Genomic DNA, 24,881 nt, shown 5'->3' with positions numbered 1-24,881 from the left:
CACCCAGCCTTTCCACCTCTTATCTCTTCTCTCTTAAAACTGGGTCTCTGGGAGCTCTGCCACCTGGCTTGCTTCACAATCATTCAGGACAATGGGATCAGGGTCTGGGGTGGGAGCCCAGAAATCTCTACAGTGTTTCTGAAAAGTTCACCTACCATTCTCATGTAGCCAGCACCCATCCATCGGCTCTGAGTCTGTTTGTCCCTAACTTGCTGTGGTGCATGTGGGCAAGTCTAGTCTCTGTTTCCTCATCTGTCAAAAGTGGCTGTACACAGTGAGAGGAAGATGCGAGAAGCCCAGACAGCGGGCCACTCAGTGCATGTACAGCAGCCCAGTCTGTGGCCTCCCTGCGTATACAGGCAGCTCATGAGACCCAGGGAGGAGGTAAGATTGTGTTCTGACGTTCTCATCTCCTCTAGAGGAAGGAGAGCATGGGAACCATCAGCAGGAAGTCCTGTGCTAGTCCTGCTGATTGAGTCCCTGGGTCTGACTGGCTGGTCATGAGAATGACCACCTGGAGAAGCGAATGAGGCTGAAAGCCATTGAGGACTTTTCTTCTGCTTCCCTGCCCTGGGAACCAAATAATAGTGACAGCATCTTCTGGGCCTCCTCAGTGACCTTCCCTTTCAGTCAAAGGCCGGTCCCATTTGGGGGGAGTGGGGGACCAGTGGTGGCCAACAGGACAGGTGAGGTCATGGAGAGCTTGCTCAGTCTCCAGGAAGGCAGCCCTACTTCCCTCTCACCAGGGATACAGTCTGAGGGGCCTGTGGCTAAGTCTGCTCCTGTCAAAGAGGTCTCCCACTCATCATGTTCATAGGCTGCCACTCAGCCTGTATGGAGTGGTACCACCGAATCACAGACAGGTCTTACCAGCAGAAATTGGCATACTGACCCATGACCATGGCAACCTGATGCTGGACTCCCAAGAGGGCTAGGTTATCGGACAATATACAAAGTCATCATCCTGGACATGTCCTGTGACACACAGTTACAGGGTCCTGGCCGAGGAGGCCATGATGTGGGGCCCCTGAGGAGAACACATGCTCATGCATCTGCACAGGTGTGTACAGGGGTGAGCAAATGTGTGTGTTTTGCATGTGAATGCAGGCACAAGCTTGTGTGTTTGGGTATGTGTGAATGTGTTTGCACATGTGAGTATATGCTTATGTGTTTGTGTAGATGTCCATAGCTGTGTGTGTTCTTTCACTTGAGGGATATATAGATCCACAAAGTTTGACTCTTGGGAAATGGAGGGGCTGTCAGGGGAAGAAGAGAAGCTTCAAAGACCTCTTGTGGCCAGAGGCTCCATTTCCATGGCCATTGCAAAAGGTAATCTGGTCTAGGCTGTCTGGGCAGAGGGGCAATGTCAGACACTTGGCTCAGGACTTGCTGGGAGCCAGCCTCCAGGACACTAGAGCTGGTCCTTCTGCCCCCTGCCCCACGCCAGCAGTAGCTGGGAGAGGTGCTAAGCTGCCCTCCAACTACAGCAGCAGGCTCTCGATAAGGCCTCCTTACGTATCACTGCACTTCATCCTCACTGGCACCCCTCCAGGTGTAAATGTTACTATCCCCATTTTGCAGGTGAGAAAACAAACTCAGAGAGGTTCCATGAAGCCCCAAAAGTAGTGAGCTCAGCAGCTGGCATCTTTATTCAGATCTTTGTGAATCCAAAGCCTGAATGAACACTTCAGCTTGCATTTTTTTTTTAACTACCTTTTCAAGTATGTGATAGAACAGTATACAAAGTGCTCTGGGCAGAGTATGTGAAGAACATAAATCCTCCATGAAAAGGTAGCAGCCATGATCCTGATAACACTAGGCGGAAAGGCCTGTGGCAGCATTTCTAGGCTTTTTCTTTACCCTCCCCCCCCCACCCCCAGCCAAGGTCCTGCTGACCCTCTAAGCAGCTCTGAGCTGAAAGCTGAAGCAGCCCAGCTGGCAGAGAAGCTTGGCCAGTGGCCGAATTCCGGAGGCTCTGCTCCTCTGATTCATGATGGGATGGGACTCCCTTTCCAGAACAGTCCCATAAGCCAGGGAGGCTCTGGGACTGAGAGGGGAAAGGAACAGGCCCTCCACCGCCTCTCTCCCCTGCTCCTTAGCCTCAGCCTGGCCGCTCTGTTTCCTGTTGAGGCCCCTCCTGATCTATGGTCCTGCAGTGGGGCTGGATCTGACTTTGCAATTCTTCCAGGAACCTGGGCTCTGCAACATTCTATTGGACCACATGCCCTGTCCACAGCTCTGCTCTTATTCCCACAGCTTTCCTTCCTGGCCTCCAACCCAAGGGGCCAAGTGCTGCCTCCCACACACTCTGTGAAGACAGCTGACCATCCTGGCTGCCCAGCCCCCACCTCCCTGGGGGCCTCTACTTTCCTCTTTAAGTCTTGGCTTCCAGGCTCTAGCAGGGAGAAGGAGGCAATGATTTCTAGGCTTTTATGATGTGGCCTAAGGAGGATTGGGAAGACTCATTACTCTGCCCGGAGTCCCAAACCCACAAACCCTTTTACTCCAAAGGGCCACCTAAATGCTTCCTGGCTGTCCCCCCAACCCCCATTGTGTTCTCTGGGCCTCTTCTGGAGCTCCACCTCTTTCTGCCCAGGCACCATCTCTTTGGCTTCTAATTCTTCATGGGACCCAGCTGTCCTCCTTGGAGAGGGGGATGTGGGGGTGGGCCGAGCTGGGGCTTAGACTGCTCTGGAGGATGGCTGACCTCATCCTGGCTTGCAGGCTAGCTGACTGCTGGGCCCCCAAACAGAGTCTGGAGGTCCAGAGTCTGGCCTGGGGCTTTTTGCTCTGCTCCACCTCCACCTGGTGGCACTTGAAGAAATTGCTCCCGGCCTCAAAACGCTCCACAGTTATGGCCTTATCTTTCTGCTGCGGGGCTCATATTTTTTTTCCAGCTAACTATGCAAACCAGAAGGTTCAACCTCAAGTAGAAGAAAAGAAAGGAATGAAGTCCTGGATGGGGACTCAGACCAGAGAGGACCTGGAGAGAATCACCAATTATCCCGTGAATCCTCATGCCCTCTCTCTTTCAGCAGAGTGCAAACCCCCACACCACCCTGTCCTGGAGCCTAGGCGATGTCTCTGGTCTCTCTGGCTTCCATGGAAACCACTGCCTTGGGGCTTGTTCTCCCTCAATTCCCAGTTCCCCACTCTCCCCCATCACCCCAAATCAAAACCAAACAAACTCTGGCCAGACCCGAAGATAGGCTCTTTCAGAGAGCCCATTTCTCTCAAACATACTGGCACACACAAACGTGCGCACATTCACAGCCTGGCCCCACCAGTATGCGACCTCCTTAAACAGGCCTTAAAAGGCAGGCGAGGGCCCTGCTGTCTCTCCCACTGCTGGTCAGGCTGCCTGACCTGGGAGGTGCTGCCGAGACCTGAGTGTGGCTCCAGTCGCCTGCAGAGAGGATGCAGCGTTGTTTTGTCCAGCAAAGAGAGGGGGGTGGGGTGGGGGTGGCAGGGGGCACATCCGTCTCCTCAGAATAGGCTTTTAGTGAGCCCTGAAGACTAAGAGGAGCCCGGGACACCACCACTCTCCCCATACCTCCTCCCCCATGCCCCCCACCACCACCACCTAGTCTGGCTAAGCAAGGCCCCAGCCCTCCCGCACGGGAGATTGCCAGTCACCAGGGAAGGAAAGAAATAGAAGAAAGAGACATACTGGAGAAGTTGACCATTGCGAACTGCTGACACCTGTCCCCGGTGTATCCCACAGGACACCTACCAAAAGAAAGAAAACCAGAAAGAGAGAGCCAGGATAGCAAGACACAGGCATCACAACACCCCGGCACGGGCTCCTGCCGATGCCAGCTGGGTTCCTTGCCACCGTTACCGCTTGTACTGGCCTGGCCACTCTGCCCCTTACCTGCAGCCCTGAACTTTAAACCCAAGGATTAGGCCAAAAATGAAAAACAAAGCAAAACAAAACAAAACAAAACAGAAAAACCAAACCAAAACAAAACAAAACAGCCAAAGATCAAAACAACCAACACCCCTGGCCCTATGCCCTACATTGGAAGGGACTGCACCCGGAAGCTTTCTAAGGAGCAGGGACTTGTGTTTGTATCTTCAAACATACTTTGCTTAGGATCTGGCATGTACAATCGCAAAGGCAGTTTCTCCAAACATCTCTGTCCGAAGAATCCGTTTGGACATCTGGAGAAGGAAAAGGGGAAAAATCACAGAACAAACTGGCATCATCCACGAGGCTCAGGTTAGAAATCAAAGTGCACAGTGATGAATGAGAAAACCAAGTTGGGCACTGGGGCACACTCGTCACTGCAGGGGCTGGAGTCGGGGCTGGGGGAAGGGCTCAATCTTCCAAATCTCTCTAATTGATGTTGCTCCGTGGGTGGTGGGGGGCAGGGGTGGGGCAGAGAGGAGGATGATTTAGGGAAGTGGGTGGGGAAATTGGGAACCTCATCCCTAACTGTCCTGTGGTCCATTGAGACTTTCCTTCTGACCTGCCTGGGACCCCAAAAAGAACGGTAGCCCCTTGGTGCCAGGCAGTCAGGCAGGGTGCTGGGAGCCTTCCAGAAAACAAGTTCTGCAAAGCCACTCCTTCCAGGCCCTACCAACGGCTTCTCTCGAGGGCCCTGGGCAGGTTTTCTCATCCATGAAACAGCCCCCAGAAAGCTCAAAGGAGAACTTCGGGAATGTTGTTCCCAGACTGTGTGCCCATGACAAAAGTGACCTTGGAGATGTTTCATCTGTTCTCTCAAAGAGGGTTCTGTGGCCAAATAAATCTAGGAAATCCATTCCCAGGCTTCTTTGTAGAGCTACAGTGCACGCTGGCATATGAAAGGCTAGGAGAAGTTTTGTAGGAGGAAAGAGCCAAATATTCCAGTGTGTCCCAAATTTATTTGACCATGGAAGATGTTTCCCGAGGAACCCTTGTGAACATGGTTTGGGGAAGGCTGCCCTGGAGCAATACATGGGGGTAAAAGGCTTAGTGGTGAACAGGTGAGGCTGAAGAGGAGCTGGAATTACCAGCAGCTCAAAGCTGGCCTGCCCAGGCCAGGTGTAGGGTGGCAAGAACCACAGTCACAGGGTGGAGGGGAGGGCTGAAGCAGGCTCCCTGAGGACCCTGAAACCTCTTCCAGTCAGGGGCCTCCTGGCTGCCTGGGGTGCCTGTCCTTTCCCCCAGGACCTGCTACTCCATCAGTGCCTGGCTCTGGGAGTGCGTTCTCACGTGTTGGGTCCTCTGTAGCTGCAGAGCACCACCCACTCTCCCTGGCCATGTCTCTACCCTCAAGATCCATTTTCTTCTGTTCTCTGGCCGCCACTCTCCTCTCAAGGGGGTCCCTGTCTTGCAGATTTCCGAGATACATGCCCAGCCCTGTACTATCTTCCAAACCCCAGCAAGGCCAGATACCCTAAGGGAAGTTTAGAGACAGGGCCAGACTGACCATCCCACCCCCAGCCCCTACTCAGAGATGGGTTTGGGCTGCCTCTGCCTCCTCTTCTTTAGGAAATGAGGTAACCCCATCACCGGTGTTCCCTCAAAAATAGGTCACTGTTCAACATGAATCAGTAAACTTCCTCAAGAGGTGAGTGTACTCTACCTCTTAGCATTCTCATGGATATCAACCATCAGCGACCCCTTGAGCTTATAGGGGACGGTTGCCGTTGGCTGTGATGGACACTCACAGAAATCCCATTGCCCCCATCTAGCCTGGGGGACTGGGAATGGTTGGTGGGCAGACAGCTGGAACTTCTCTGGGCCTTGATGGCATTTCCCTCTGGGGAGGCAGGAGGCTGGTCCTTGCAGTGGTGGCAGTGTCTGTGGAGGCCCGCCTGGCCAGCGGGCAGTGGTGGAGGGCTGGGAAGTGTGTCTGGAGAATGTGGCGGGAGTGGGGGAGTTTACAATGGAACTTGATGCACACTCAGTCCTGTTGAACAGGGTGGCTCGGAGGAGGAGGAGGAGGCTACCATCCTGTCAATGCATCCTTCTCTGATCTAAGCATCCCATCCCAGGAAAATGAAGGTATTTGCTAAGGCTTCCCAACCAGCTCCAGGCAGGCTCAGCTCTCCTTCCTCAGCTCTCAGAGACTGATGTCCACTTGGGATGGGGGCTGGAGAGAAGTGAGTTTTAAAGCAGCAGCACCTTTGGAGAGGAGGATAAAGACTCAGGAAGTTGCCAAAATGACTCTTGGAATCCGCAAAGGAATAAGAAAGAGATAGGTTTGACTGTGTCCAATGTCTGAGATTAGCCTGGCTCGTGTGTGTGTGTGTGTGTGTGTGTGTGTGTGTGTGTGTGTGTTTCAGAGAGAGAATGGGGTAGTGCAGGGACAGGAGGGGGCCAAAGCGGAAATTTATTCCCACTGCTGACAGTCAGGGAAGCTGTCCTATGGCTCTTGGACACTGATAAGTAAGTGTATCCCTGCATCTCTGATCCCGCACCAGCCTGGACTAAACCGACTATATTCTATCTTTCATGGCCACTGAGTTGTACAGCTCCGGGTGCTGAGTCTATGACATGAGTGTGCCCCCTGGAGTTGAGAAATATGGTCTTAATCTTCCTGCCCTGGGAAAGTGTGTTCCCTGCTGGCTGAACAAAAGGAAAGGCTGGGGGAAGGGCACAGCGCAGGAGTTTGGGGACTGACACTGTATACTGTTCTTTGGGTACCAGATCTTTCTAGCAGGCTCCTGGACCCTCCTTACCACTACTTATTGAGAATGGGCCACATCCAGGAGCCCGGGGCTTCCCTGGGGAAGATTCTGAGGCTGGGCCTAGAGCCTTGCTACCCTGCACTCAGGACCAAGTAACAGGGCACGGACTAAATAAACCTACCAACAATGAGGGGGTTCTGACCCCATGACGGGAGCTGCCTGGTAGTGGGTAGGTTCTCACTAAAACAGGGATGGGCCCTGTGAGTTTCAGGGGCACAGGGGACAAATTAGAAGGAGCGGTAGGTCATAGCTTTCTCAGCCCTCCCCCAAGTCATCAGCTCTGACTATGGGAGGGTCTGTGCCCAGGGCTGGAGAAGAGCAGAGGTGAGATGGGCAGAGAGGAGAGCCCATGGGCTATACCTGGGGTGACAGAGAGGTTGGGACTCTGCCTCCCCGTTTCTCACCCACCTCCTGGGCCTCAGTTTCTCCTTTTGGTAGCCTGGGGATAATGCCATGTGTGCTGCCCTCACCCGGGGGAGGGGGAGGATGAAGGATGAGGGTGTGCCCCGGGCACTGGAGGGGGTGAAGGGTCTCTGGCCTCATGAAGAGTGGGGTGGAGATGTGGAGAGGATGAGCAGGCAGATGGGTATGGGATGGGAGAACCATCTGAACATGGGGAGGGGGTGGGGGCAGGAGGGGCGGGGGATGAGCTTGATGGGAGAAGGAGGCATGCCGCTGGTATGTGCACAGGGCTGGAAAGAGAGTCTTGTTCTGTCATCATCCCCTGAACCAGTCCCCAAGAGTCACGCACCAACCGTGCTCTACAAAAACATGGAGAGAAGAGGAGAAAGCAGCAAGACGTGCAGAGGCCTCTGTCTGGCCCAGACAGGAGACAGTCACCTTGATTTGGACCCCCATTTTCAAATCCTCCTAAGTTTTCTAAAAACAAATCCAGTATCTGTGACACTGTTTATTTTGGCTCTGAATTCCAGAAAAACAGGAGGGGACAGAGTGTGCCTGCTTTCCAACACTCCCTGCAGGGCTCTGAACCAATACACAACAACAAGTGTCAGAAAACCAGGAAGGAAAACTGATTTTTATAGAAACTGGAATGAAACTGACCAGTCTAGTTTCATTATCCAAGCTAAGCGGAAATGCAAAAAAATCAAAATAAAAAGTAAACAAACAGCACAAATGGTAAGACGTGAGTTCCATTGCCTAGATTCTTTCCTTTTTATTCCATTCAGGTGTCATCAGGAATCCCAAGAAGCCTGCCCCCCCCTCCCTCCCCGCTCCCCCGCCCCCAGAATGGCCTCTGGGTTCCACCCTGCCCCCCTCCCCCCTGTCCTTCTCCAGCACAGCTCTGAGGACCTGCCCTCCTGAGAGTGATCCTCACCAGGGACGCCCCTCTCCCCTGGGGGCTCAGGGAGTCCGGGAAGTTGGTTCCAGGAGCCCTGGCTGGGGCTGACCTAGGGCAGGTTGAAATGGGGACATAGTGATTTTGGGTACTAACTTCGCGTTGTAAGCGGTGAACCCCAGTTGCCCACAGGACCCCATCTTCACAGTGATTTAGGCTCCTGCCCTCTGAGAGAATCTCAGATTTAGCTGGGTGTGACTTAGAGGCTCCTAGGGGTGTATGGCCTGGCTGGCAGGACCCTGTGCAAACCCACCTAGCTCATCGCATCTCACTCCACACTGTACACTCGCACTGAGCCCTGGGCCCCCGTGGCCTTCCTTGGCCCCGGCACCCATCCTGTGTGGCTGAAACCTCTCCTGCCTGGAGCCAGGGCTGATCTCACTTGAGGCTGCTGGATTCTTTCAAAGTTCTGGGGTCCAGTGGGGCTAAGGAAAAGGAGAGGACTGGTGTCTGTGTGTGTGTGTGTGTGTGTGTGTGTGCATGTGTGTGTCGAGGGGTAAAAGAGGGGCCTACAGGGCTGGGTGAAGTCTGTGAGGTCCGCCAGAACCCTTGTGAGTTTCTATAGATCTATTGCAGAGGGCTGAGAGCATTTTCCTGGCTAGAATGTTCCCTGGGGTCTGTTGCATGAATATGGCAGCCCTCTGAGAGGCAGAAGAAGGGGAAGGATGAGGAGCTGCTGCGTCCAGGCTGAGAACTTCCCTGAGGGGTCTGCTGTTGCTGCTGTGACAGTCCCCTGCAATTCCGGATGGAGGAGGCCAGCCAAGGGATGGCAGCAGGTGAAGGGTGGGGCTGGGGGAAGCCAGCAGAGGAGGCCAGCTGGGGCAAGAGGCACCCATCTGCCTGGCTGTCTGGGCCGTCTAGCCTAACACTGAGGGGAATGTGGAAAAGGCTCGGCCTCTCATTATCACCCTATGAGGTGGAGGGAACTCGGGCTAAGGCCCTCGGCAATGGGGAGATGCGGCTCTGGAGCTGGAGCCCAGAGGCAGGAGAGCTGAGAAGTGCTGAATCTGACCTTGTCTGTGGGGAGAGCAAATGCCCCCCTCTCTGAATTTCCACCAACACTCTGGTGGCCTTTCCAGATGCCTCGTAAATGGGGCAACTCTGGCACCTTGCCTGGGCCCTAGGCTTGGGGTGCTTTGAAAACTCCAAGTTGTTAACTAGTGCCTCCCACCCCTCCTCAGGATCTGGCCAGAACCTGTGCTGCCCTCACTGAGCTCTCCCTTTGGCTCCGTATTCACCCACCAGAGACTCCCTCAGGGGGCCCTAGGGGCCCAGTTGCTTGACTAGGAACGAGCTGGACCTGAACAAGCCCTCCTCGATTACTGTGCTCCCACCTGCCCTGTTTGCTAAGGGGAGCAGGATGGAGATCCTGCTGAGTAGCCTTGCCTGTCTAGAGGAAGAGAAGCCCCAACTCAAGCTTCTCCTCAATCCTGACCTCCTCCATTTTAGGCCACACCAGAGTGGTGTCCTTTCTCCCCATAGAGAGGGGCTGGGGTCTGAAGCAGAATAAGCAGCACCCAGGGCATATCTGGACACCAGGCAAGGAAAGCAGCCAGGTCTTGAGGCGAGCACTGGATGGTCCTTGTCTCCCCTCAAGGCTATTAGAGCAGACCCTCCACAACTGAGGCTCTGGGAATTGTGCTTTGTCTGACCCTGCCAAGCTCCTCACTGCTGGGAGAGACACACCCTGGGAAATGTTTGTCAGAACAGTTTGGAGAGTTGCTGAGAGACTGGGGGAGAAAGGGGGGGGGGGGGAGACAGCGAGGGGGGGGAGAGAGAGAGAGAGAGAGAGAGAGAGAGAGAGAGAGAGAGCCCAGTACCTAGGGCATAGATTGGAATCCCCATCTCCCTAAAAGTTGTTGGTGAAAGGGTGGACACTGGGAGATGGAGTGGGTTGGGGCCTGAGAAACTGGCACTGCAGAAGCCCCGAGCACTTGAGAGTTTACATCTCCCTATATTCCCGGAAAGGGCTAGGGAGAGGGGCAAACCTCCCTGTCTAAACCCCTTGGGGACCCCCTGTCCATGGCTGGAAGCCCGCTTTTCTTTCCTAGAGCCCTCTGCTCCTGCCCAGCCTCACGCTACTCTTGCCCCAGAGCCGCCCGCACTGGTCACTTACTTGCAGGAGAGCTGGTTGATGCCCTCAATGTAGTAGCAGACACCTCCGTTGACACAATAGGACTTGGCTGTCTCGTTGCACTTTCGGGCGTGCCCCGACCAGGATGACAGAGTGGTACTCACTGGAGGTATGAGAGACATGTGCCAGTGACACACTGAGACCACCTCTGGGCCCCAGGAACCACCTCTTTCACACGGTGCTTCATGGCCCCTCTCAAAGCTGGAAGATCAGGAACTGCAGGAGTAGCTGGAGAGGGAAGGTCTGGTGGTTCCTACCAGTCACCAGCAAGGCAGAGCGGAGGCCACCAGGAGTTCTGACTGTTTGCCCAGCAACACTTGGCGCCTGTACTCTGGGCCAATGTCTTCCCAACTCTAAAGGGTAGGAAGATTTTCTTTATTTGGGAGGGGATGAGGACCTAGCAGAAAAGTCCTTCTTCTAACAGGTAAGAGCCCACGTCTGGCTTGCCTTTCTAGGGGCTTCACCATAGGTGGAAGAGACCTGATGTCTTCCGTGGGGAACAAAGTCACAGGGGTGCAGGGAGGAGACCTCTACACTGCTTGGGATCTCGAGGTAGTCCAGGAGGTAGCTGGAAGTGAGCTGGGTTTTGAGGGGAATGCCACCTTCTGGATACTCATTCTCTAAGATAGAGAGAGACGGGGTGGGGGGTGGGGGACAGGGGAGGGGGAAGAGAATCTTGGCTTTCATGTCTTCCTCCTTTGTCCCAGAGGGGACCAGCCTCTCGGGACTGCTACAAAGGCTACTCTGCCCCTCTCCGTGAGCACCCAGAGTTTTCTTTGTCTCTGCCCTGATCAGGCAGCCCCATCCTCCCCCACATAGTCAGCTGCTGCATCTGAAGGGAGCCTCGAGGTCTCGACAGCCCTGGCGATAAATCCAGGGGGTCAGGTTGCTGGAGAGGAGGTGGGCTTGGAAGAGGCCTGCAGGGTGGCTGGGACGTGGACACCGGGTGAGAGTGAGCTGGGGCTTTAAGGCTGCTGACCTGGATTGCACATCCAATGGATCAGATTCATTCGATGAATGAAAATAACACAAGTTCTGTACCCCCAGGGGATGGCATCCAGAAAGCAAGTAAAAAGTCTGGGCCCCAGTATTGGTTTTCATCTGTGAGCTAATTCCCGAGGCAGCGTATTCAGGCTGGGTAGCACTTCGACCCTCAGAGGCTCAGAGGATCTCCCGCTTCCACCCGGCAGTGGCCTCCTGCACGAGGTGAGCCACACTGCCTCGGTTGCTCCCATCTCTTCAGGGGGTACAGAGGTACAGAGTCCCTACCGGCCCCCTGTGGGGATGGGATTGAGAGGAGGAGGAGGGGGGCAGGCACTTGGCGCCCTCAGTGTTTAGACATGTGGGAGACAGATGGAGCGCGGGGCTGGGAGTGTATACACAGCGTCACTCTGTATATGTCTGAAGAACTCGCTGATAAAACCTGGTGGGCAGGGCCCGCTCCCACTTTCCCTCCATGCCGTGCCTGCTGAGGCTCTGGCACCCCCAAGCCCCATCCCCGAGGACGTCTCCACTCAACGCGCAACCCACACTCAGCTGGGACAGGAGGCCTCTGCTGGTCTCTGCCCGCTCTGGGTCAAGAAGACCCCGGGAACCAGAAATGGGACAGGGAAGAGAAACAGCTGAGGTGACCTTGTCTATGAGTTGTGAAATAGGACAACCAGAGGTTGCCCTGCCCTGTGTTACACTGCTGAGGAGGAGTGAAGGAAAAGAGCAGAGGGAATGCCTGCCAGAGTCACAGGGTGTGTTGTAACTAGCCCCTGGGACTCCTGATGCCTGGTTGAGCATTCTCACCAGCCAGCTAGGCCCTCATGGAGGAAGAACGTGTCAGCACCAAGGCCTGACATAAGTGGACGGGTGCAAAATGTGATGTGGACCATAGGCTTGGTCCTCTCGTAGGCACTGACTGAGGCAGAGAAGTCTCAGCCCAGCTGAGCCCAGCTGATGACCTCTGTGGTTGTAGGGGGCAGACTGCCCGCTGCTATGCCGAGTGGGCAGGGGACAGCACAGTGACGATGGTGGCGGGGGCTGTGGCTATAATATGTGGGCCTGTCCACATGCTTATCTATGCTCATGGAGGCCTTAGGAGGCAGAGGACGACTCTTGGAAGAAGATGGGGCCTCGGCTGGGATGCATGGCCTCTGCTTTCAGAGCCGTGTCATCATGAGGACTGGGCCCCAGGCCCAGAAAGGCAAAAAGTGTGGACAGTGGGGGAGCCAGTGAAGATGGGTCAGAGGAAACGACCACAGGTCTTCCCAGCTCAGAAAGAAGTACCTTGAGGCCACCCCCTGTGATAGCAGGGCCTTCCCAAGTCACTGGAGCCCAGCCCTGCTGGTGGTGAAGGCCTACGCCAATGAGACTTCCACACTGAAGATGGAAGTTCACGCTGTTCCAGCACATGTGGACTCCCAAGGCAGCACTTCTACACTTCCTTGTCAGCAAATCTATATTTTTTCACTGTGTTCTCTTGTGTTTGGGGAAGTGAAGGTGACATAAAGACTCCAAGTTGGAGACTCTGGCTGCTCCCTTGACACCCCCACTGGGATGGCCCCTGGTCTCCCCAAATCATGCGGGGCTCCTGATCATGTGCCAGGCCACTTGCTTACCCAGGCTTACTCATCACAGTGACTGAGCAGCACAAACCAAAGACCTGGAGGGCACCTTTAATTTATTCTCCTCTGTTGTTTTCTCCATCCATCCATCCATCCATCCATCCATCCATCCATCCATCCACCTTTCTACCTGCTCACAAGGCTCCGTCCATGTGTCCCTACCACTTCCCAGCCAAGGTCTCCATGGTCTCTTTCTTGGATGACCACAACAGCCTCATCACTGGTCTTTCTGCCCTCACTCTTGCCTTCCTCTCTCACCTTTTTGCTTCACTGCTGTCAAAGTGGTCTTTAAAACATGTAAAAGCGATCTATCCCTTCCATTTTCAAAACCCTCTAGTGGCTTCCATTTACCCACAGAATAAAGTCCTCCAACTCCTCCCCAGGTCTAATCTGGGTATCCCACCTTTCACATTTCATGTCCTGTCCTTCTCTTGAAGTATCTTCAGACTATACTAGCTTAGTCCAGTTCCTCTAACAAGCCAGGTGTCTTCCTGTCCAGGATTTTCAAAATAACGGTGTCCCAGAGAGGCTGCTCAGGCTCTTCCCTTACGTCTTCTCTTAGCTGTATACACTCATACTTATAGTACTTATTTTAACCTAACTAAATGACAAGCTCCTCCACCAGAATGTAAGCTTCATCTGGGCAGGGTCCATGTCTGTCTTGTTCACCAATGAACCCCAATGTTTAGAGTAGTGTGTGACATGTAACAGGTGCCTAACAAGTATTTGTATACAAATACAATACAAATACAAATATTTGTAATGAGCAAGTGAACATCTGATTCTTCAGAGTAAGGTACCTTCTTACTACCATCCCAGGAGCTGGTCTGGTCAACTTGGCCTTATGATGAGAACTTTTCCATAGACTAAAGCATTGTCTCCTATTAAATGCAAATCTTTCTGGAAGGTCACTGGGGAAAGGCAAATCAAAACCACAGTGAGATACCACTTCACACCCCCTCGGATGGCTATATTCATGAAGATGGATGATTATCAAGTGGTAGTGAAGATGTGGAGAATTTGGAATCCCCGTACCCTGCTGGGGGGAGTGTAAAATGGTACAGTCACTTTGAAACACTTGAAAAATTAAATACAGAGTTACCATACGGCCAGGCAATTCCACTGTTAGGTATATACCCAAGAGAACTATGTGCACACAAAAACTTGCTAATGAATATTATAGCAGCATTATTTATGAAAGACCAAATGGGGAAACATCTTGGATGACCCAACAATCCAAAATGCTGAATGTGATAAACAAAAAGCGGTATAGCCATATAATGGAATATCATGCAGCCATGAAAAGGAAAGAAGTACTAACATATTTTACAATATGGATGAACCTCAAAAACATTATGGTAAGTGCAAGAAACCAGAGTCCTACAATATATGGCCATTTATATGAAATGTCCAGATTAGGTAAATCTGTAGAAGCAGAAAATAGATTTGTGGTCAGCAGGAGGGGAATGGGGGAATAGGGAGTGAATGTTAATCGGCATAGGGTTTGTTTTGAGGTGATGAAAATGTTTTGGAATTAATGGTGATGACTGTTTAACCTTGTGAATATTCTAAAAACCACTGACTTATATATTTTAAAAAGGGTGAATTTTATGGTCTATAAATTATACCTTAAAAATCTGATTTTAAAAAAATGTCTGGGGGTGCCTGGGTGTCTCAGTTATTTAGTTGTCTGCCTTTGGCTGAGGTCATGATCCCAGGATCCTGGGATTGAGCCCCACATCGGGCTCCCTGCTCAGCAAAGAGCCTACTTCTCCTTCTTCCCCTGCTCTCACTCTTTCTGTCAAATAAATAAAATCTAAAAAAATTTTTTTTAAATGCCTGGGAGAATGACTAAAATCAAAAACATAAGGAACAACATGTGTTGGCAAGGTTGAAGGAAAAAAGGAACCCTCATGCACTGTTGGTGGGAATATAAATTGATGCAGCTGCTGTGTTAAATAGTGTGAAAATATTAAAACTAGAATAGCCATATGATCCAGTGATTCCACTATGAGGTATTTACCTAAAGAACATGAAAACACTAATTCAAAAAGATATGTGCACCCCTATGTTTATTCCAGCATTTATAATAGCCAAAATCTGGAAGAAACCCAAGTGTCCATCCATAGATGGACAGATAAAGAAAATGTGATATATAATGGAATATTATTCAGGCATAAAAAGGAATGAAATCTTGTCATTTGCAACTTAGATGGGTCTAGAAGTACAATGCTAAGTGAAATAGGTCAGAGAAAGACAAATGCCATGATTTCACTCATATGTGGGGCTTAAGAAACAGAACAACAGAACAAAGAAAAAAGAGACAAACCAGACTCTTTAACTATAGCAAACAAACTGATGGTGACCAGGGGGGATGTGGGTGGAGGGATGGGTGAAATAGGTGATGAGGATGAGAAGTACATTTGAGGTGGGCACAGGGAAAAGAATTGTTGAATCACTGTATTGTACACCTGAAACTGATACAATACTGCACGTTCATTATATTGGAATTAAAATTAAAAATGCCTGGAAGGGTAAGCCCAGGAGGGCTCTATCAGCCAGTAGTGTCTTGGTGGGAGTGAGCTTTTTGAGGCTTTGAAGAGGGAAGGGCCAGGAGGGGAGCTCATGGGCAATATGCTCTCCCTGTTGCTGGCCACTGTAACTGCTCTTCTCCATCACCAATGGAGAACCTCCACTTCTCTTTCAAGGCCCAGATCAAATAATCTTTCTTCATCAAGGCTCCCTCCCACCTGTCCAGTACGCCCTGTTTCCTGTGGGTAAAGTTGCCTATCTATCCTCTTTCATATGTTAGAATAGGCAGATGCTTTGAGTTTGGGTTTTGGCTTCCTGCCAAGAACTTTGAGGGACTTTGCTGGGAGTCAAGACTATGACTCTCCAGAGCTCAGAAGAGGGTCTTGCTGAACATGTGAGCAAGAAAGCAGGTGTGTGTGTGTGTGTGTGTGTGTGTGTGTGTGTGTGTGTGTGTGAGATTAAACAGCTAGCCTTTCTAAGCCCCCAGGTGAGGGAGAGGCCCAGGGTGTCCATGGTCCTGTGACACTCCAGGTCAAATTTGCCTCCCCTCTGGGGTAAAGCTAGGCCCAGCTTGATATCCTGGGACTGGTACAGCCTCCTTGGGACATTCCCAAGATCTCTTTCAGCTGGGGATGAGGCAGCTGGGTTCTCTAACTCAGAGGTGGGTTGGACCAAGCTGATTGTTTTATTAAAAGCACCACAAACTTCTTGCTGACTTCTCCTCCCAGGTAACCAGGGAGGCAGTCTCTTGTGAGCTATCAGAGACTGACTGCAAGAAGGGTCTGCTCTGATTTGGGGAAGGAGCATCAAGCTCTGAGGGAACAGAGCCAAGGTAGGCAGTCAAGAGTCACAGCGATGCCTCATGAGCAGCCACTGCTCCTTGAGCCCTCCCATGCTCTCTTCTGGCCACCCCACCACTGTAGCCTTGGCTTCCCTGAGGCCTGGGCGGGCCAAGCCAACCCACCTCAGGATGAGTCATAGGGGGCAGGCATAGCTGCCCGCTACCCGCCCTCCACCTCCTCCCCAGGGTGTGGTTGCCGCAGGTCTCCGGGGTTCCATGGGTAAACAAGGAGCCTGGGCATCTCTGCCTGTGGAAATGTCACCCCATAGGGGCTTCCTGATCCCCTGCACTGGCCCTGTTTACTGCCCCATGTCAAGGGTAGGGACGGCCGTGCACTGACCCGGGCAACAGATGATGTATATGTGTGTTGTGGGGGCTACGTGTACAGGATTTCTGCCTCAACTCAGAAACCTAGAATTTTGCAGGGGAAGAGTCTAGAGATATCTGGGCTCAGCCTCAGATGGGGAAATGGAAGACAAGCAAGGTGGGGTAACTCTCCCAGGATGACAGAGCTTGGAAGAGACTGAAGCTCTGGACTCTCTACAGGTCTGCCCTGCTGCTCTCAGCCTGGGGAGGCAAGGAGCCCCTCGGGAAGCCCCCGGAGCCCAGCCTAAACCTCCACTGCCTGGTTCCTTAACTGACCAGAGCATGTGCTGCTGAGGGCTGATGGCAGCTCAGGTGTGGCACAGGGCTGCAGCTCCTCTGAAGGGTCTCCAGCTTCAGAGCCCACGCCCAGAACAGGACAGAGGCTCCTACTATGGCAGCCCCTTCCTTGTATTCTGCTCATAGCATCCCTCTACAAAGGCGCCCCATGTGTAGTTGTGGCAGGGCCATTACCCCATGACCCTGCCTCTCAGAATGCCCTCTGCACATGCACCAGCCTGGCAAGGATGCCACCGTATCCCCTGAGTATGGCGAAGGGGTCACCCGGGACACATGAACTAAGAAGCAAGATCAATCAGCATCCATCGCTGGAGTCACATGAGTGACACAGAGAAAAAGCTATCTCTTTTTCCTCCAGCTGGGAGGCTGGGATGATGTAAACCTGGAGATGTCTGAGGCCATGGCCTCTTCCTTCCTCTCTAGTCTCCAAACCTGGGAGAAGCCCATTTTATTGTAGGAGAGAATGAAGACGACGCACAGTGGGAGAGGACATCCTGAACCCTACTCTGGATTCTGTTAGGTCTGGGGCCAGTTCTACCTCTGGATTTTTCAGTTTTATAAACCAATGAATAAGTTTCTTAAGATAGTGGTAAGCTGTGTTCTTGTCAGTTACTTTTTAAAAAATTATTTAAGTGATCTCTCCACCCAACAAACTCAGGACCCCAAGAACAAGAATTATGTGCTCTCCTGATGGCCAGCTAGGCACCCCGCTTTTAAACGTCGAATAATTAAACAAGAAACATCAAGTCTGAAGTGGATCTATAAATATCTGCCCAAAAAAGATGCCTGCACGCTCTGGCTGGAGGTAACAGGTGCTGGACACTTAGCATGGTCCGTTTTCCTGGGCTTGAGACAGGTTGGGAAGAGCAGGGGGCCCGGGTACCTCCACTGGGGCAATGTGGGAATCAGGAAAGGCCTTGGAGTAGGTTATAAGTCCTTTTCTATATTATTTACCAGGTGCCTACTAAGAGCCAGGCACTGTGCAAAGTCTGGGGGCTAGAGTGGCAATTGGCAAGACATAGTCCCACGGAGCTCCCAGTCTGTGTCTGCTAACTATTGTCATGTCACAAGCTCTCTCATTAACCATCAGTTAGACTTGTGGCAGAATATTTAGCCTCTTTGAGCTTGTCTCATTAACTTATGAGCTACACCGCGGGTTTGTCAGGGCTCAAGAGATAGTAAGGAATGTGGCAGGGAGCATGCTCTCAGGGAGCATGCTCTCAGGAAGCAGTAGCTCTTCCTGTCACTTCTGGGGAGAAGGTACTATCCCTGCTCCCCCACTCCTGGCTCTCAATTCCACTGCAGATGTCACGCTTGCATAGAAAGTTTGGCAGCAGTATGAGATTTGAAAAATGATCTAATAGGATTCAGGAAGTACACAAGACCACAGTTGGCCAAGAAGTGGCCTGGGAGCGGGGGCGTGAGCTGGGAATGACACTGTGGTGTGATGGTGGGGTCAGGGAGGATGGTAGCCTGGGAGAGAGGGCAGGAGGGGAAGGCTAAGAATGGACCATAAGGGACTGACACAGTGAGGGCTGGAAAGATGGTTCGGGCCAGGTTGGTGTGAGCTGGGCTGTGGGAAAAAGTCCTAGTTCTGTGGCACCACGAGGTGGGGGCAAGACAAGATGAAAGCATCTTTAGAGGCTGTTGCTCTGGTTTAGGTGAATAGAGATGAAACCTGGGCTGGGTTGCCTCGGAGGTAGGGTTGGAGTGGGAGGTACAGACGTGAGAAAGATCCAGAAATGAGACAGACCAGGACTTGGAGACTTGGACCTTTAAGATACGGTGGTAAGGGAAACAAGGAGCCTGAGGGGCTGGGAAAATGGGGGGCAGGGGCTCACAATATAGGACAGACAGGGTATGTGCCAGGTTTTTCTCCGAAGGTCCTGGGGCAGGGAACGTTCCACATTCTCCATAGATAATGTTGGATTCAGGGAGTACTGGAGGGCTGCCTGGTTAAAGTACAGGCAGGCAGAGGCAGATATTAGACCTACAGGGGCAGGACTGGAAAGGAACCCAAATAACCAGGTAGCCAAAAGGAATGCTCAGAGTGTGGGTGTTGGGGGGAGGAAAGCCACGTGTGGGATTTGGAGTTCCTGGGCTCCAGTGGAGGCATGCGGCCTACAGACAGGCAGCTCTGGCCACTTCCCAGTAAGGGGAAGCCAGGCTGCCTGCAAGCTGCCACTAGAGCTGCCATGGTGCAGGCGGGAAGCTGAGGGTGCTCTGGGGTTTTGACCCTGCCTGTTTTTAAGGGAGAGGCCCACCTGTGGGAGGAGGGTCTGCCATCCCTGGAAAGAGGCTGCCCGCAGGGGCCAACACACACAAGCCCCCTGGCTGTGGCCCCGGGGAGATGGCTGCCTGCACCCAGGTACCCAGCAGAGCAACAGGCAGTCAGCTCCCACACGCCCGGGGCCTGCCTCTCCCTGACGCCCCGCTCTTGGCAGCCCAGCCTCCCATAATTGCCTTCTAAAAATATCCTTCCCCCACCCCCACCTCTTGATTTCAAAATATTTAGTTTTCAGGATATTTAAAATGAGAGCTGGCGGCTCTTCCAGGCCCAGATAACAAAGCTAAACATTTATGCTTTGACTGCATTTCTCTGAATCGGCTCAGATCTTGGGGCTTGATATGGCAGCAGCAGGAGGGAGGGGAGTCAAGTGCAAGACGGATCATGTGTGGGCCTCCTGAGGGCTGAGGGTGTGACTGGCCTGCCCCTCAGACCCCTGTAGGACCCCTCCCTTTGTTGGGGGACCACCTACCGCTGTTGACGTGGAGCCGGCCCCGGACCGTGTCCTTCCCCAGGATGTTCTCGGCCTCACAGACATACTCCCCAGCATCCTCCACCTTCACCTTGTTGAACTGGAGTCGAGAGTTCTTTCTGGTTGGGGGGGAGGGTGATAAGAGGGGAGAGATGTGAGCCAAGGCCCAGGCTAGCTGTGGCTCCCCAGTGGTCACTGCGCGATCATTTCTCTCCACAGAGCCACAGTGGCTGCGCAGGGTGGATGAGAAGTCCATTACATGCCGGTTACAATGCTGAGTCCCCCGAGCTGCAGGGAGACCTGGGGGGCAACACAGGGTAGAGCCAGTGGCTGTACACAGGTCTCTAAATCTCCGTGTCCTCATGTCTACTTCTCTAGGGCTGCACGTTCTCTGTAGCCTTTTTCTGGAGGAGGAAAGTGGAGTCTCCTAAGGAAGTCAGATGGCTACCTCTCTCTTTTCAGGCTCCCCCCCTCCCGCCACTCTTCAAAACAGGGCAGCCACTGCCTCACCAGTTACCTCTGCCTGGCCCTAGAAGTGGCTGCCTGCCACTCTAGATACAGAAGGCCTGCTCCCAGGTACCTGCAGGCCCTCAGGTTAAAAGGCTCTCATGGCAAGGGTGCCCAGCCTCCCAGTCCCAACCGGTGGCTTCCCTGGCCTTCACCCTGGCCCTGCCATTAGGTTACTCTGTGGCTTCTCCTAGGGGCTTTAGTTTCATCCATCCATCCATCCATCCATCCATCCATCCATCCATCCATGTAATTAATGTTACTGAGTGCCTTCTATGTGGTAGGAGCTTGGATACCTCAAGGGAACAAACAGATCCTGATCCTCAGGGCCTGACTTGACCCTCATGGCTAACCTGGAGGTAGACAGGCAGTCCAGATGGGAAAACTGAACCCTAGAGGAGCCTCTGGATTTGTCCAAAGGGACCTGGCAAGGCAATAGCAGAGATGGATGAGGAGCTGGAGTTGGTGAGGACACGGGCCCCTCAGTGGCTCATGGACTATTTCCTAGAGCCAGAGGCTGGGAGGCTAGCCCCCTCTGCAAAAGACTTTGCAGCCAGTCCCTGCATGCTGAAAGTTGTGGGGCCAGGCTGGGCAGTAAGGGTTGTGCTGTGTGTGACTCCAGGGTACTAGGTTCTGGTTCCCCTCTTCTTTCTGAAGACCCTGCCAAAGCTCTCCTTCTTTCCCAGGGTTTCTCTGCACCTGCCCCAGGGTGCCTGGACTCTGCAGGGTCTGTACATACCTCCTGTCCCTCCCTGGGCCGCAGTGCTCTTCAGGGGCCCATCTGAGCTCTGGATAAAGCCTAGTACCCCAGCCTGGCCCACAGGGAGAAACAAGAAGTAGCATAAAAATTTCTTTACATGATGTAAACTCCTCCACTTTTTAGTCCCAAATTAAAGTGCCAGATTCCCAGAATATGTGTAGTGTGTTGGAGGGGTGGTGGAATGGGAGCTGGGGTAATACAGCTACCACTGCCCTGAGCCCTGGGATGAACATCAGAGCCATGATGCTCTTGGAGAAAGGATGGGGAGGTGACACTGGGCCACGGCAGGGGCAGGGGAGCCAGCAAACTGACCCCTGTCACCCTGGGGCTGTGCTTTGGGAGCCTGTGTCCTAGGTTCACCGCTGCCTCTGGAGGGCCTCTTCCCAGACCTCCTCACTCCAAGATCCTTTAAACGAGGATTCATGAGGTTGTCTTGTCAATAGGCCCTGTTGCTGTGGTGATGTCCTTGCTGATGTTTAGGTGACAGCCGTCTGTCTGACCCCTCGCACCCCCCACCCCGGCTCTCCCCCTTCCTCCGTGACCCTATCCCTCCAACCCTTTCCAGCTCAAGCCAGTCTGTCTCCTTGGCCTGGTGTCTGCCTATAATCGTCTTCTGTCAATTCAAGTTTGTTCTCTTCTTAAACAGAGCCCTGGAGGCCCCTCTGGCTAAAATAGCATCTCCTTCCTGGCTCCAGCCTAATTAGATGCCACAAAGCCCAACTGCCCCAGGACCAGGCTTCTCTCACTTCTGGGCCACAAGCAACTCCCTGACACTAGAGGAACAGAGCAGGTAACTACCTGAGGGTCGCAGGGTGAAGCTATAGGGAGCACAGAGCTAGAGCCTCCCTGTCACCCACAGCTGGATTCAAAGGAGTCCCCCTTATACCACATCCTGTGTAGCAGGGAAGGTGGAGTAAGGCTCACAGATATCTGGGGGGACAAAGACTGGAAATGGCAGGAAGGCCTTCCCACATGAGGCGGGTGAGATCTGTGGAAAGTTGGTCCAGGGCTCAAGGAGAGGCCCTTTCCTCTGAGGAAATGGCAAGGGGCACCTTAGTTTCTCAGCTGTGTGATGATCTGGCCAGTTCCAGGAAGGGGACCCCAGACTTGCACACAAGGTCCTGAGGTCAGAGCTGCAGGGTAGGGGCTCTATGGGTCCCTCAGCCCTGAAGGAGCAGGAGCCACTGCATTCTCTCGTCACTCCTAGCTCCAGGCAGAGACCCTGAGGATTCAGGACCCGGTCCCACCTTCCTGGTAGGCCCGATGCCTGTGTGCCACACTGATCTGGGCCTGCCCCTGCAATGCACGCCCCTCCCCCCTCTCTTAGCCAGTTTTGTGCTGGCAGGGACGGGATCTGGGCGGCTGTATCCTCCACCTGTCCACACAGTTTCCTCAGTGCCTACCTCATGCTGCCTGCCTGAGGGGCCTGTTCCAGCTTGCCCTCATACATAAGGGAACATGTGGTTCTGCAGGAGAGGGCCCTGTGCTCAGGGCTTGGGGGGCTGGTTTTCTTTTGGCACAGGAAGGCCTGGGTGAGACACCTCAATGTGGCAGCCTCAGAGACAGTACAAGCTGGGGAGAGGGCCTCTGCAGGCCAAGAGCCATTTCAGGAAGGAGGGTGGCCTGGCCGGTGGAGGGATAGGATGGCCAAAGGGCAAGCTGCAGTGTGGGCAGAATGAAAGAGAAGATTCTGCCAGAGAGGAGACGCCTGCTTACGTCCCTGGCCCCCATGCAGGGGAAGTGTGTGCGCATGTGCAGGTGGTAGCCCTCTTTGCCACAGCAGGGAAATTATAAGTTCTCTATCAGAGCTCATTCCACCCCATCAACTCCTGCTGGGAGCCCAGGGGCAGACTGGTGGATTGAGGAAGTTTCAGGAGTGCAGCAAATGGGACAGGGCCCTGACAGGAAGAGGGCCGGGGCACACTTCAGGCTCCTAGGGGTCCCCAATACCCAGAACAGAAAGACTTGCCATGGCCCTGTTTCTGGACTGGAAAACCCACATGTCAGATGAGCCTGACCAGGATGGTAACTTGCTTAAAGTCTAGGTCAACCCAAAGGGTGCCCTGTCCAGTCCTAATATCACCTTATACCCAGAAGAAGAGTACTCGTCCTGCAAGATTCTCATTAATTCAACACTGAAGGCAGATCTGTGCCAGGCCATATGGGCAGAAGGGCGTATGCAAGCGGCATCTAACCTCTAAAGCTCTCTCATATTAGAGGGAGAGACAACACCCCGAAGTGCAATGAAATCATGTCTAAGACCCCCTGAGGGGACCAGAAGAGCTGCCTGGAGGGTTCAGGAAGGTGTCCCAGAGGATAGGACATTTAATCTGAGCCTGGAGAACTTTGCCAGGGACAAGGTTGGGGAAGGGGGAGCTGCCAGCACAGGGAACAGCTTGGGCCCAAGTCTGGGATCAGGAAAGGAAAAGACAGGGATGAGGAGTGGTGCAGTATTGGGGAACAGCATGGCAGTGACGAAGAGGGGCAGGGGAAGGGCCTGAGGCCTGGGCTGTAGCTCAAAATGTGTCAAGTAAGGTGCACCTGGGTGGCTCAGCAGTTGAGCATCTGCCTCAGGTTGTGATCCCGGGGTCCTGGGATCAAGTCCCACATCGGGACTCCCCATGGGGAGCCTGCTTCTCCCTCGGCCTATCTCGGTCTCTCTCTCTGTGTCTCTCAGGAATAAACAAATAAAATCTAAAAAAAAAAAAAAAATCTGTCAAGTAAGTGAGTGACTGATCAGATTTGTGTCCTTGTTAGAAAGATCATCCCCTGCTAGGGTCACAGGGATCAGTGGATCTCTAGAACTGTAAGCAAAACTGGGTGGATAAGGCACATTTTTTTGAAGAAAAGGGTGAAGGCCTTTACCACAGTCTGTACTGGAAGCTAGACTGGAAGCTCTGTGAAGGATGGGAGGGACCATGTCTGGTTCAGTTTCTGGTGTACGTCCAGCCTCTGGCAGAGTGCCTGGCACACCATTGATATTCAATATGTACATGTTAGATACAGAGATGAACTCACAAAGGGGTCTGTGGCCCAGGAAAAGTGGGGATGCCCAGGGGAGGGAAAGAAGCTGGAGGCAGGAGAGCAGATAAGAACACACAGGGCAGAGAGCAGTGTTTCCTGTGGGCAGGGATGGCATGGGAGCAGGTGCCATGCAGCAGGAGGTCTGGTTCTGCCACAGCTGAGAGGGGAGCACAGAAGGGTGCAGCAGGGCCAGAGGGGATGAGGGGGAGACACTAGACTTGGGCCATACAGGATTAGAACTGTCTGTAGGTATCCCAGGGGTGGGATCCCATATTCAGCCAGCAGCATGGGTCTGGAACTCAGGTACAAACAAAATGTCATGAAACTGGAGACAAGGTTATCAGCTAGGAAAGGGTAAAATTAGCTACAAGTGGAGAGGAGAGGAGGGGAGCCCCCAAGACTGGAGAGTTCCAGTACTGATGGTGACTGAGAGAGAGTGGTCAGAGGGACAGGAGGACCAGGAGGGGGGCCGCAGGGGCCACAGAGCCAGTGGCACCCATGCCAGTGGCTGCAGTGAGGCCTGGAGGCATGGGGCTGGGAAGCTCTGAGGTCACCAGGGCTCTCAAGAGCCACAGCCATAGGTAGCATGGGAGTGTATTTAGAAGGCAGATTCCAGCAGAGCAGAGAGGCATGGAGGACGACAGGGTGGAGTCAGTGGACACGGGACTGACCCTGGATGATGGTGCAGGGTAGAAGCGGGACAGGCAGCAGCTGAAAGAGGGACAGGCACAGGGGTGGAGGGAAAGCTTTGAGAAGGGAAGTGATGGGAGAGAGTTGGTGGTGGAGAGAGAGGGAGGTGGAAGTCATCACTCAGGGCTGCCCAGATGCATCCTGGAGTCTGTCTTTCACCAAAGGTTGCCAAACGGGAGGCTTTCAGACACTGGGGCAGATCCTTTGGGAAGTTTTAGGGGCAAGAGGGGACTTGCATAGGTAAAGCTGAGTTTGATAATCCAATTGCCTTCAAAGATCTTCATTAAACATTCACAGTCAGCAAGACACTGGACCACCAAA

General features: G+C 53.1%; 1 protein-coding gene across 4 annotated transcripts in view; it reads right to left on the bottom strand.

Moving 5' to 3' along the window:
* The window catches only part of NRG2 (neuregulin 2), a 243,269-nt gene that overhangs the window by 12,077 nt on the left and 206,311 nt on the right, over positions 1–24,881 (bottom strand). For 2 of the 4 annotated variants that reach the window (XM_055331365.1, XM_055331367.1), the window contains exons 3-5: positions 19,580–19,698; positions 10,155–10,275; positions 4,088–4,164 (exon numbers count right to left, since the gene is read on the bottom strand). In XM_055331365.1, coding sequence (XP_055187340.1) covers positions 4,088–4,164; positions 10,155–10,275; positions 19,580–19,698 — 317 coding nt within the window. Of the gene's footprint in view, positions 1–3,670; positions 3,730–4,087; positions 4,165–10,154; positions 10,276–19,579; positions 19,699–24,881 lie in introns of all 4 variants that reach the window. The other 2 variants (XM_055331368.1, XM_055331366.1) reach the window with 2 other exon arrangements.

The sequence above is a fragment of the Nyctereutes procyonoides genome, unplaced genomic scaffold, assembly GCF_905146905.1.
Source record: "Nyctereutes procyonoides isolate TBG_1078 unplaced genomic scaffold, NYPRO_anot_genome, whole genome shotgun sequence".
In the NCBI taxonomy this organism is placed as follows: domain Eukaryota; kingdom Metazoa; phylum Chordata; class Mammalia; order Carnivora; family Canidae; genus Nyctereutes; species Nyctereutes procyonoides.
This window is presented reverse-complemented; position numbering and strand designations above follow the sequence as displayed.